General features: G+C 32.3%; 2 protein-coding genes across 2 annotated transcripts; one reads left to right on the forward strand and one right to left on the reverse strand.

Annotated features, from left to right (window-relative positions):
* LOC18782597 (probable WRKY transcription factor 69) lies at positions 35-3,830 on the reverse strand. Its single transcript, XM_020559625.1, has 3 exons — positions 3,061-3,830; positions 2,759-2,902; positions 35-899 (listed from the first exon to the last, which is right to left on the reverse strand). The coding sequence occupies exons 1-3, from the start codon at positions 3,201-3,203 to the stop codon at positions 380-382; spliced, it is 807 nt and encodes a 268-aa protein (XP_020415214.1). The 5' UTR covers positions 3,204-3,830; the 3' UTR covers positions 35-379.
* Positions 10,656-11,895, forward strand: LOC18783373. The gene has a single exon (XM_007216708.2). It carries the CDS (start codon positions 10,767-10,769, stop codon positions 11,562-11,564), a length of 798 nt encoding a protein of 265 aa, XP_007216770.1. The 5' UTR covers positions 10,656-10,766; the 3' UTR covers positions 11,565-11,895.

The raw sequence follows: 14,128 nt of genomic DNA on the forward strand, positions 1-14,128 counted from the left end.
AATAATATCAAAACTACTACAAGTACAAGGTGAATTGATAATCATAAACATGCCAACGGGAAAATGATGTCCCGATTTTTTTCCTCTTCTTTATTCTTTGCCATTGTCCAAGAAAAATTTGTACAAAACAATACCAAAAATAAAAATAAAAATAAAAATTTATGAAACACACTTTATACAAGAAAATTTGTAGCTTCTTAGGGTCCATTCAATCAACAAATAATGATATTAAACACCGAGTTAGTATTAGAGTTACCATATTTTTTGACCACGTGATATGACAGTTGATGTGTAAACTAACAACTGTCTTGCCCATTTTGTGATTAAAAAATGTGGTTCCTATACTCTCAACCATTTGATTCAATGTCTATGGTTTTTATCATCTACTATCGCAACAAGGAACTACACTTAAACTACATCTCCGTTTCTGCTCGTCCGATTCCACCATCTTGTGTCGGAAAATCACTGAACCCTCTGGTAACTCGCCCAGGTCGGCGAACAAATACTCATCTTCCTCATCTCCCAACCTCGTTGCCACGTCATAATCAGCGCAACTACTATTTCCCGCACAAATCGGACTTTCTAGAACAGCTGTCGATGCCACGTCACTGAACCAACCGAAGGCGCTAAGCAACGTGGCCGAGTCGTCACTAAGGTCAAGGTCGACTTGGCTCGCAAAAATTGTGAGCTCCTCATCATTGGGTGTGATTGTTTTGGCGGGCAGTTCGGGTTCGGCGTTGGGTGACATGGCGGTGGAGGTTTGGTGTGGCTTGGTGGTGGGCTTGGGGTGGTTGTGCTCACAAGCATAGGTGATCAAGAGCATTGTGGGGTCCACACGACTTCTCTCCACTTGTTTCCTTGCCGGGCAACCCTTGGAGCTACTACATCGATAATATCCCCTGCCAAAAAATACCAAATGTGGATTATATAAAATTATTAACAAACAAGTAGTAAAAACAAACGCCATCAATAAAAAAAATTTGTAGTCGTATCATAAATCAATATATAAATCAAAATCTTATATAAAAATTTGTGTCACATTTAACACATTTGAAAGAGAGCAAACTTATTTTTTATTAAGAAAGAAGCATATATTATTTTCGAATGAGGGTGTTCGTGTTAAAAATAATGTCGTTTATCAAAGTCTTGTAAAGTGGGCTTGTAACTAAGTTGCTAGTATAATGAGCTAAATCAAGTAAGCAAGGTGGTCTTAATCTGTTCATCATTACAAGTAGGTGAAGCCTCATTAAGCATTTCTCAAACCCTCATGTGGGTGGGTAGCAAAAGATATCAGTGGTGCCAAAAATTACGTTCACAATATTTTCAATATACATACAAAATCCAAAATCCAAAATTAACTTTTAAATCCCAAAATGAGGTCGCTTTACATATAAATATGTAAAAGCTATACGGAAGATGCATCTACTAACTATATATAGCTCACGAAAATTCTTCTAAAATTTAGAAAATATTCAGAAACCAATTGTTCTTTCGCAAACTTCATATTTTCTTAATAGAATGAGACATGCGACAGTTTTCTTTTTGCTTAGGAATAGGGAGGGAGATTTCTCACACACATTACCATCTTGCCATGAGGATTCAAACCAGAGACTATTTGTCTACAAATTAAGGCTATTTGCCACTAGGCTAGACCCCCTTGGCATAAAAGTAAAACTTCATATTCCTATTTTTTTGGTTCATATAAAATATCTTTTTACATCTCTAAGTTCAATATTACTATTTGTACCACATTTATTAACGATCTTGTTGACCACCTCGTCTCTAATAAAGCTGGACTACACCGTTGCATGTGAGACTTATTTATATTAGAGAAGTGGTCAGCAATGTGGTCAGTAAATGTGATACAAATAGCAAAATTCCCGTAAATTATTGCCAAATGAAAGTCCATGACAATTATATATTAGGTTTTTAGGGAAAACCCTATTTTTGCATGACATATTATACAAATACCCATATCGAGCCTATTTGAAGAGAAAAACTCAAAACTAGCCACTTGTTCTTTTTTAATTGGTTCTTAGTGTGTAAAAATATTCTAAGAACCAATTAGAAAATGACAAATGACTAATATTGCTAGTTTTGATTTTTTTTTTTTTTTCTCTGAATAGGCTCTACATGGATACTTGTGGATCTATTCATGAAAAGCCCAGTATATATTGTGGTTCAATTAACCTTAAAATCTTGAGAAAAGGTGAGAGAGAATCTGTCATTTTTGAACTGGGTCCTAGAGCGTGCTTTTCACGACATGTGGTAAGAGCGTGGACGGTGTTCCCTACTACGACAGCAGGCGCATTTTAATACAGCCGCCTTCATAGACTAAAATACGCCGCAGTGTAACAAATGAAAGACACCAAATAATCAATACATCATTGATTAAAAAAAAATAAAAAATAAAATCAATACAACATCCGGCGGCGAATACAAGAAAATTGCATGCCTATTCCACCACCAAATTTATGAAGCTCAATGTATCAATTATTTTATTTTTCTTCATTTTCCACCCAAAAAATAAAAATAAAAATAATTGAGTGGATTGTTTAGGATTTTCAAAATACTATAAAAATATAATCTCTTGAATTTAAACCATATAATATATGATATTCACATACTAAATTATTAAAATTACTGCACATATTTTTTCTGTCTCGAAGAAATTCTAAATTCAAATATCATGAACAGTTGTGGAATTTTATAAAAAATTGTACTGAGAAAATATAAAGAAGAGTAATTAAATAAATACCTGGGATATGGAGACCCTTTAATGGGCTTTTGGCCGTACTTCCTCCAAGCCCAAGAATCGGACGGTGGATGGCCCTCCCCTTTGCTCTTGGATCCCTCCACGTCACCGATCGGTACTGTCACCACCCTCTTCTGCACTCCCCTCCTAAAACAGAAACCAACAGAACCAACCATTATAACGGTCAATTTAATTTCCAAAATTAAAAAACAACCCTACAAATTTCTTTTCCTTTTTTTGCAAAAGAAAAAACCCAAAAAAAGAAAGAAAAAAAAAACACCCTACTTAATTAATTAATTAATTACCTTTTCTTGGGTGATGGGGCAGTGGCCACCTTTGTCTCCTCCCCTGAGGAGGGAGAGCCCGGACCATTCTCTGACGTCATGGGCTGATCAGGGTCTGCTGGGTCAGTCCCAAATGGGGAAATTCTGTAGAATTTAGGGTCCATAGGGTCAAGAGGCTAAAGAGCAACTTTGTTGGCTATATTATTCTAAAGATGAACATGGATTTTCCCGGAAAATAGTGAGAAAATTAAGAAGTGTTTGGCAGAAGAGAAAGTAGGGGCTGAGGTTGGGGAAGGGGGGGAAGAGTGTTGAGGGTAAAATAAAATGGGGTTGGGGTTGGGGGGGTGTTTAATGTCGTCATGTTGACAGATGGGCAGCTAAGTAGTTTATTAGGGACGTGCAAGCAAATAAGCACTAAAATACACAAAATGTGTGTATAAAACTATAAAGTTGGATGATTGGGTGAGGCTGAGTTCATCGTAAGATGCTGTGGGATCATGAAATGATTGGATTGGATTGGATGGGATTGGGATGGGACAACAAACGGTCCAAAATCAAGTGGGGGAGGTTTGATATGGAAAGGAGAAATAAAAAGGTGGAAGAATGATAAAGTGGAGAGTTAGTTACGTTAATATTTATGTATTGTTGGATTCTTTCAAGAATAGGATAAAACATGTTTTTAATAAATAAAGTGACTTTGTTTCATGTGAATGGATTGTGGCAATAGCAATACCTTGGAGTTGCCAAATCATTACCTGTGAAAAAAAAAATGGAAAAATTTATTTGAGAGATATTTTTTTTGGTTTCATTATCTTATATTTTATAGTAAATTGAGCTTAGACCCATAAAATTCATTTAAAATCACCTATAACTTCTTCTTTTTTGTTTTTTATTTAAAATACCTAATTTTTTAAAATAATATCCAATGACTAGGATCCAACTAAGCAAATTGCCTAATATAACTTAAAATCTGATTTATTGTATTTTTTGGATTCCAAAACTACCCTTGTGTTAAGTTAATGTGTTATTTGGCTGTAACTAATGACACCCGTTGAATTTAGAAAGATCTCCAAATAATTGCAATGGATGTAGGAACTAATTTAGAAACTTGTTGAAAATTAAATATTAAATTCCACATTAAAGTATCCCTAATCTATTTTACGACTAGTAATCTATTTTTGAATTGATGGTGTTTTCCTTCTATGAATTATGACTAGTAATCTATTTAAAGTATTAGTAATTTAAATTCAATATTAAATTTAGGAATTAATGTTGTTGTCTTTTATGAATTATACGATCAGTATTTTTTTTAATTATAGTTTTATGAATAATAATGTATTCTAATTATGTTGAAAAATAATTTGATAATCTATTTATTGTTTTATTTTTAAAACATTTTTTTAATGAACCTATTTTTTCTCCAAATATTGTACCTATTTTTCTTTCTTTATTACTTGTTTTATGACAAATAATTTGAGCACCTTTTTATTGTTTGTTTTATGAAAACAATTTTTTTTAAATGAGCCTATTTTTTCTCTCAAAATAATATACCTATTTTTTTCTCTAATAATGTACCTAGTATAATGAACCTATTTTTTTCTTCTCTAATAATGTACCTTTTTTTTTTCTTCTAAATAATGTACCTATTTTTTCTCTCAAAATAATGTACCTAGTATAATGAACCTTTTTTTTTTATCTAAATAATGTACCTATTTTTTTTCCTCTAATAATGTATACCTAGTAAAAAAATTTACCTAGTATAATGAACTTATTTTTTCTTTTAAATAATGTACCTATTTTTAATTTATAATAAATGTGCATAAATTTCAATTACAAAGTAATTGACCTATTTTTGTTAATTTGTTTTGGTAAATAATATACCTATATTTTTATACATATATATTTATATTTATATTTTTCATATGTACATTATTGGATATATAATTTACATATATTTTTTTTTTTTGCAATTTTAAGGGGCCATATGTTAGAGGGAATGGCAACCAAAATAAATGGGGTGATTGATATGCTATTAATAGGGAGTTCTAATTACAATTATGGCAGTTAATGAAATGCTTGGAATAAATTATAAATAAATATGAAGTCTGATGGCAAGGATGTAAAAACATAGGAATACTACGACCTCTTATATCATACTAGTCATTTAAGTTTGAAATTGGGTTTTACACATAAATTTATAGAATGATAGGTATATGCCTAGGAAATAAAAATTATAGGGACCTATATTAGTCAAGCCCTATATTTTAATGATTTAAATTGTTTATTTTTCAAATCTTGATTCATAGGCCACTTTTGAAAAATAAATAAATTAAACAATACATAAATCATAAACTAATCAGACATCTAATTATGATGAAATGAATACAAGTCAATGTTTTCAAAACAAAAAAAAAAAGAAAAAAAATACTAAAATAACTACCATTTATTTTTTTCAATTTTGGTAATTTTTTTTTTGGCATAGAATGTTTTATTTTTATTTTTAATACAAGTGATATTGGGGAGGGAGTATTTGAACTCAAGACTTCAACTCAGGTGCATGAATATTGTTCTTATCCACTTAATCTACAAGACAAACCCTTTGCTTGCACAAAAGATCTTTCAGGTCTACGAATTTGATGGTTCATATCATTACAATATAATACATAGCTCTGAATTAAATGGCACTTTATGACGTCTCATCTTTCTTATAGGCATGATGCATTGAGAAGTGGGATTAGGGTAGATTCTCCACATATATATAGTCTTTGTTACAATGGCAAAAAGATAATACTTTTTGCTATCTCTAGTCAATAACACAATCAAGGATGGATCCATGCTTGGATTAGAGTGGGCTCTAGCCTAGTGTTGACTGTAGAGAGAGACAAATTAGGCTTAGTTGTGTAAGTTCAATCCAGGAAAATTAAATAATAGCCCACCACTTTTTTTAGAAGGGTAAATTACTCAAATAGTCCTCAAACTTACACCTGATTTATATTTTGGTCCCTCAACTAAATTATTTGTTCAAATGATCCATCAACTCTATATTATTCACTCCAGTAGTCCTACTGTCTAATTTTCTTTTAGTTTTAACCTAATCTTAGGGTAAATAATGACCAATTTCCCCTCATATTTAACAGAAATATTGACAGAATGTAACGGTAGGACCAATGGAGCGAATAATATAAAGTTGATGGACCATTTGAACAAATAATTTAATTGAGGGACAAAAATATAAATCGAGTATAAGTTTGAGGACCATTTGAGTAATTTACCCTTTCTAGAAAGCAGCCCATATCTATAGCCAAATACTTTAATACTTCAATTACTAATTTTTTTTTTCTCTCTTCTTTGGTTTATTCAGCTTTTGATTTGGCTCAAATAATATTTATATGTCTCTCTGATTTTGTTTTTTCAAATTTACTGATGTTGCTTCTTTTGGAAATATTAAAATATAGACTCTCCCTAACTAAACCACTTTGCTGACCCAAATTCCTCGAGCTTCAAATTGTTCTTCGTCCGAGCCTCTGAATTTTGATTTTTCTAGGTTTTCTTTATTGTCAAAACAACTTATGAATCTTGTACAAGTAATTGCGAAACTCCTCTTAAATTCTTAAGTGCCTCATCTACCCTTTCTTGCTATTCCTCGCTCCACTGTTATTGTCAAAACAACTTATGCATCCTGTACAAGTAATTACAAAACTCCTCTTAAATTCTTAAGTGCCTTCTCTACCCTTTCTTGCTATTCTTCGCTCCACGTATGTATATGTATATAAGCTCGAATTAGTAAATTTGCGTATTATACACTTACGTATCTATATATATACAAGTCTAAATTAGTATATTTATGTATTATACACATATATACATATTTTAAAACAATATTTTTATTTCCCACACACTTCTTAATTGTACGAAAAAATATGCGGTGTTTGAATGCAAACGTATTATTCGCTTGTCATACAAGCACATACATATTTTTCATGAATAATAAACTTTTTTCAAATATTTCACAATAATACACATATTATTGGCATATTTTTTCTGTATATTTCACATTTTGAAAAAAAGTCTACAAACAATAAAAATTGTATAGATAATTTTAAATTTTCATATAATGGCCGAATTTTTCATCGTTTGTTTTAAATAATTTTTTGAATAATACACATATGTATTTTATATTGTATTATACTAATATAGTATTTTACTAAGTATGGTAGGAGTACTCAAGCTCTATGTTAAACCATGAACTTATATTCAGAGAAAAACTATTATTCAACCTCAAAATACATACACAAAAAAGAAAAAACCAAGCAAGACTACTGGAGCATCTTCCAGAAATATTGGAAGGACAAATACTTGTTTCTCCTTAAAAAAGAAAGTAGATTAACTACAATTCCAAAATAAAGAAATATACTTTTTAGGGAAATTCACTATTATACCTAGGGGTGGCATTTTAAACCGAAAAACCGAAAAACCGCAAAAACCAACCGATATTTTACCGCAATAAAACCGCAATCGCGGTAAACCGAACCGCAATCGCGGTATTAAGAACCGAACCACATTTACGGTTGCGGTTGCGGTATTTGATTTTCAAAATTTGCGGTTACCGCAAACCGCAAAGTATAGCCGCACGGCTATACTCTATGAATAATTAAGTAAAATTGTAAACCCTTCTCTTCTCTTGAATTGGTGGAAAGGGAACCAAACAAGATATCCTATTCTTTCACAAGTTGCCAAGGATATCTTTGCAATTCCAAGTTCTACGGTTGCTAGTGAAAATGCTTTTAGCCTAGGCAAGAGGATTGTGGATCCTTTTAGAAGCTCTTTGCATCCTAAAATGGTAGAGGCATTAGTGTGTACTAGTGATTGGCTTACAGCGGACGAAAAACCAACAGATGATGAGGTTGAATTCTACAAGGAAATGGAAGATATGACAACTTGTAAGTAATTAGTTTATTTATGCTAATGTTATTTATGCTTCTTCTTATAATAAAATGTACTAAACTATGTTGTTTTATTTGTAGATAGCATTGGTGCTCAAACAATACAAAGGGGTTCTTCAAATCCACTCACCACCAACACTTGAGTTTGTAACATTGGTGTATTGCATTTTTCCTTTTAGTTTGTAACTTTAATTAACTGTGAATTGGATTTTTCTTTTTGGTTGTAACTTTAATTCATTTTGCTTTTGGTTTGTAAATTTAAAGGATTTGGAATTGGAATGCTTGAGAAGTTTAACTTTAATTGGAATGTTTGGAATTGTAACTTTAATTTTCTTAGGTTGTGAATGCTTGAGAATTGGAATCGATTGTGAATTTATATATGCTTGAGAAATTGAGGTTGTGTATTTATTTATTTAGGTTGTAAATTTATATTTTTGTGAATGCTTGAGAATTTGCGGTTTTAAACCGCAAATTCACGGTAACCGACCGCATTTTTGCGGTTTACCGCAGTGCGGTAAACCGCAAAACGCGGTCGGTTTGCGGTTTCAAAAATCACCAAACCGCAAATAGTCGGTCGGTTTGCGGTTTGAGTAAAAATTCGCGATTACCAAACCGCAACCACCCCTAATTATACCCAATATAGGAGCCTAAATTATAAAAATACTCTACATGAAATGAACTTTAGAAACACACTCAAAGACCATTTACAACATAACAAAGAGACTTCAAATTTCCTACAAATTACAAAACTGTCATCGATTTCTTAAAACAAGCCCAATCTCAAAACCTCATTAAAAAAAAAAAAACAAAAACACTTAATAAGACATCAAAGTAATTTAATAATCAAAATTAAATTCAATAGGGTCAGTTGTTATTTTTTAGATTTGTGTATAGACATTTAGATATATTTAGTCATATACCCATTTTTAGCACTAATGATATAGATAAACCTTACACCATTTAATTTCTATAAACAAATCCAAAAAATGACAGCTGGCCCTGTTGAATTTAATTTTGATTATTAAATTACTTTGATGTCCTATTGAGTGTTTTGACATTTTTTTATGAGGTTTTGGGGTTGGGCTTGTTTTAAGAAATCGATGACAGTTTTGTAATTTATAAGAAGTTAAAAGCTTTTTTGTTATGTTGTAAATGAGCTTTGGGTGTGTTTTTAAAATCCATTTTATATAGGGTTTTTTTAATTTATAATTTTTGAACTCCTATATTGAGTATAATAATAAATCTCCCATAACTAAATATCTCTAATTTTTATACCATCAGTTGCGATGATTTCTGGATAACATGTTGAATGTTCTATACAAAGAACACATTCAACCAAAGTTTTATGTATCCAAGAAATACAATCCGAACAAGCTAAACTTTGGGGTTTTGCCTAATACAATTTGTCTAATCTTTTTACCGTGGCAACTCATAGAAACAATGATATACCTTTTTTTTTCCCCACTCTTGAAACCTCTTTCATACTATATCCTCCTAAACTAAATCTTTTTTTTACCAGCACCTCCACAAGATCACGGTTTGAAGCTCCTGAAAAATGTCTATTTTCTACTGTGGCTAATTCAATATAGAGATGTAAGCCTTTGGGGTTAGCTCAACCAGTGAGGAAGTAGGGAAATGAGTTAGGATATCATAATAGGTTTAAGTTTCGATTCGTTCTAATATTCCAATGAAATCAAGAAAAGAAATCAATATGGAGATGTGACCTATACTCCTCTTGTTTTTTTGTTCAAATTTTTAAGTACACTAGAAAACAAGGCATTTAAGTTTTTTTTTTAATTTATATGAATTAATGAGACTATGGTTATGAGATATTAATAATTTAGGGCGTGTATGGTAACGTTTCTAGTAATTTGGATCGGTTTCGAAAAATGGATAGAGGGAAATAGGAGAGAGCAAGAAGAGAGAGAGAGAGGTCAAGGTGACTTTGCCAAATCTTACGAGATATGTGATTATATCTCTTTCAAGAAAGAGAGGTTGAGGTTGAGGCGATGATGGTTGTGTAGATTAAAGACGCTATGAGGATTAAGGGTAGATCTGCCAAATCCAATGATAAAGAGAGATCAAGGCTGAGAATGGTTGTGCGAATCGAAAGCACTATCTAGATCAAGGTCTGTGTCGATCTTCTGAATTCGACAAGAAAGAGTAGTCGAGGTGGTGGCATTGCTGTGCATGGAGAAATTGGGTGGAGATTGGTGAGATGTGGAAAGAAAATAGGAGAAGATTTTAGTGTTTTAGATAAGGTTTGATATGATGTGAAGAGTAGTACGATAAATGTTGTGTCCAATCAATGTGTTATGCCACGTGTAATGATTTATGAAAATTAAAAATTAAAAACTTTAGAATACTAGTTTGATTTGGGTAAACCACCAGTTTTGATTTTAGAAACCAAGAACCAGACCACTGCAGCCGGTCTAATTAGACTTCCAAACCAATTTTTTGTAAAATCAAAGCAAAAACCGCAAAAAATCAAACCGGTCAAGCGATCTAAATCCCCAGCCCTGGGAATTGCAATCGAATATATATCCGGAGTTTCTGGTAGGAACGCCCCACTAGATGTATATAAAATTTTAATTTAATTAAGAAAGGAGCAACTTGTAGATAATGTATTACACGTTGCCAATATATATTCATTATGAGCCAGAAATGAGGGGCAACAAGGTTGTCAATATACGTACGTCAACCCCGTCCTTCTTATCTACAATTGGCAAAACATCTACAATTAGCATAACATATCTTGAACCTTCTAGCTCACATCTTCTCAAAATGGCTGCAGAAGAAGAAGAAGAAGAAGTAGTGCTTCTCAGCCTCTTTGATTCATGCTGGTTTGAACATGAAATTTTGAGCAAGAAATCCCTTTCAAAACCCCAAGAAGCAACAAACCCAAGTCTCCAAGTGGACCAATCAGCCCAAGAAGCAACCCAACAACAAGTACCAAATTTCCCCAGACTTTCATGCTTGCCAAGGTCTCTAAGTGATGACCAATCTTCAAACACCAAAGGGAGCCTCATCTCTTCTGATTCTCTCTCCCCACACTCAATCCTCATGAGCACCACACCAAAATTCCAAACAGTTTTCTCTGGTAAACAAGTCATAGAGTTCTCCAAACAAAGTGTGAAACAAGAACAAGTGCCAGCAGCTCAGACAAAAAGGGTCCATGGTCATGGTAAAAGAAACAGAAGTAGAAGAAGAGTAGGGCCCAGCAAGAGCTTGTCTGACCTGGAGTTTGATGAGCTCAAGGGTTTTATGGATTTGGGTTTTGTGTTCACTGAGGAAGACAAGGATTCAAAATTGGTTTCCATAATTCCTGGTTTGCAAAGGCTTGGAAGTATTGGGGAACAAGATAGAGATGAAGAGGATCGGAGAAATAATAATCATAATAATATTGATCCAAGTAGTCATCATGTGGTTTCAAGGCCCTATCTCTCTGAGGCTTGGGATGCTTTGGATCAAAGAAACAAAGAGAACAAGTTGGTGAATTGGAGAATACCAGCTAATTTAGGTAAGGACATGAAGCATAATCTCAGGTTTTGGGCTCATACTGTTGCATCAACTGTAAGATAACAACACTAGTCTTTTCTTTTGCCCTTTTCTACTTTGATTCCTTGGAATAAATCTTCTTCATTAGCTAGTTTGTATTTTGTTACTGTCACACCAAAAAATTACTTACTATCGGATATATTTTTGTGGTTAGCATTACAAATTTTGTTTTCCTTTTTTTTTTTTTTTTTTTGTTACATATGTAATTATAAGTGGGTAGGATGCCCCTTCTTTGTGCTAATTTTTTCTTTCTAAATTTCTCTTTGTTCAAGTTTGTGGGTTTTTTTGGAAATTTTGTTGTAAATGAAATAAAGAGATAATGTATCGTAGCTGTGCTATATTTGGTTAGGATATTCTACCTACCACTAATTCATTTGGATTAATGCTCATGGACTGATAAAAAAAAGTTTTTCACAAGTGGACCCATTTTAACATGAAATTTTGTTTTTAAAAAAATCCTTAAAGTCCAATAGTTTAAAATAAAATAAATATAAAAAAAACTCCATGTTTACGTTCAAGCAAAAAAATTATAACACACTAAGGGCTAGTTTGGCATTGCTGTGCTGTGAAAATAATCGTTGTCAGATTTGCTGTGAGAGAAAGCAGTTTGGCGTTTGGTAAACTTTTTGTTAAAAATGTTGTTAGTACTAATTCCCGCATAATCAGAAAATCATTGCCGCATAATCATTAAACCCAGCGCCTCTTCGAAATTGATTCATGCATAATCAGAAAATGAAAGCACCTCATTAGCTGTTTTCCCTTATAGTTTTCTCTCACAGCAATTTTTAATAATAAGTGATTTCCTCATAATTTACCAAACAGGCTGGGCTTCTCAAATTTTAAAATAAATCACTTATCACTCCAAATAAGTAATGTCAAACGGGCACTAAAAACCAATTATAAAAGAAAAAATGACTAATTAAGGGGTTTTTTTTTTCTTTCTAAATAAGCTCATTAAAGTTTTTTTTTTTTGGTATAAAATATCATATTAAAATGGATCTATTTATTAAAAAAAAGTATCAATAAATGTCCCCTTTTCTTAATTCAAATTTGGTCCACTAGCTTACATGATGTGGGAGATTATGAGATCATTCAAACTTTTTGGGTTTTTTAAACTTAAAAAGAAAAGTATATCTTGTCACGTGGTACTCGCTATTTCTCCTTTTTGAATTCTAAAGCACGTTTTGACGACATACAACTGCAGTTTATATAGATCTATGCACCTGTCAAATTTAAAAGAAAAACACAAGTTAGCCAACTGGAAGTTTTTTCTTCCATCAAGTCACATGTGATTTGTGCACGTGTAGATTTATTTTTTGGGCTAGTTGTGTTGTGTGACTATCATATGTTAAAGAAAATGAAAGAAAGAAGCAAAGTAGGGGTGGGAATAAGTTGGGTTGGGTCGGTTTTGATCCCAACTCGTCACTCAACTCATAAGTATATAATTTTTTTAAAGGTCATGCTAGGGAGACTAACTTTAAATACCAACTTGTGTGTCAACTCTCTAATAGAGGTAGAGCCCACCAATACAATGGGTCCCACACTCTATTAGAGAGTTGGTACACAAGTTGGTATCTAAAGTTGGTATCCCTAATATTTTCCTTTTTTTAATTCAAGATTCGCTTATTATTAAGCTAATCTAACTCAATTCAATCTTTTTATTATTGAATTGAGCGGTTCAGTTAAATTAATTTAAAATTATGCACACTTTTGAATTTTAGTCCCAATCCGTATATAGCGGGGTTTGCATAAACTCTTATTTTATGATATGGTGGACCACAACATCACTTATTAAACTATTTAATGTGTACATCTTTTATTAAAGTTCTAATGTAAAACAGACAACAAATATCTAATTATTATTCTACGTCTGTCTAATTTAATACAAAATATATATTGTCCTTCTAGTCAACTTCCAGCCTTGACAGATTAAATTTCTCACCAAACAGATGCATGTGACGTATATATCAATAATTTAAAGGAAAACAGTAATATACAGTACTTGTCCTAGAGCCTACTACAGAGAAGTATGTAATTATAGGTACTTCTGATTAATTCTTAATTATGGAATCTGGAAGAATCAATTTCAGGATTGTTAATCTCTGATAAACTTCTCTCATAGATACCCTCACTTTGATATAAAGTTCGAAACCTCGTCGATGGTACGTAATAGTATATGATATACCGATATGATATTACGAGTTCACTTAAATTATGATATGTGTATATTTATTAATATCTAAGCTCTTATATAAACTCAGTGCACGAGTTATAATTTGTGACTTATATAACACTATGTTGGCATTCAAGAAGTATTACCATTGTGCACAATAGTTTTTCCTTCTAATATCTACACAATATATGTTGATCTTGATTCTTGTAGTGACTTTCAAACTCAACTGTTTAAATATCTACTTTAATTAGCTATTTAAAACAACAGAAAACATAAGGAAAATAAGGTTTGGTGTAAGAGTTTAGTTTTGTGGTACCCACGAGTCTAGTTCAGTGGAAAGTACCTTGACTTGTAGACTAAGTCTCAGGTTCGAGCTCCTATGACACCTTGGTAGTGTGTGTGAAAAACCTCCCCC

This window comes from Prunus persica, chromosome G3 (assembly GCF_000346465.2).
Source record: "Prunus persica cultivar Lovell chromosome G3, Prunus_persica_NCBIv2, whole genome shotgun sequence".
Taxonomy (NCBI): Eukaryota; Viridiplantae; Streptophyta; class Magnoliopsida; order Rosales; family Rosaceae; genus Prunus; species Prunus persica.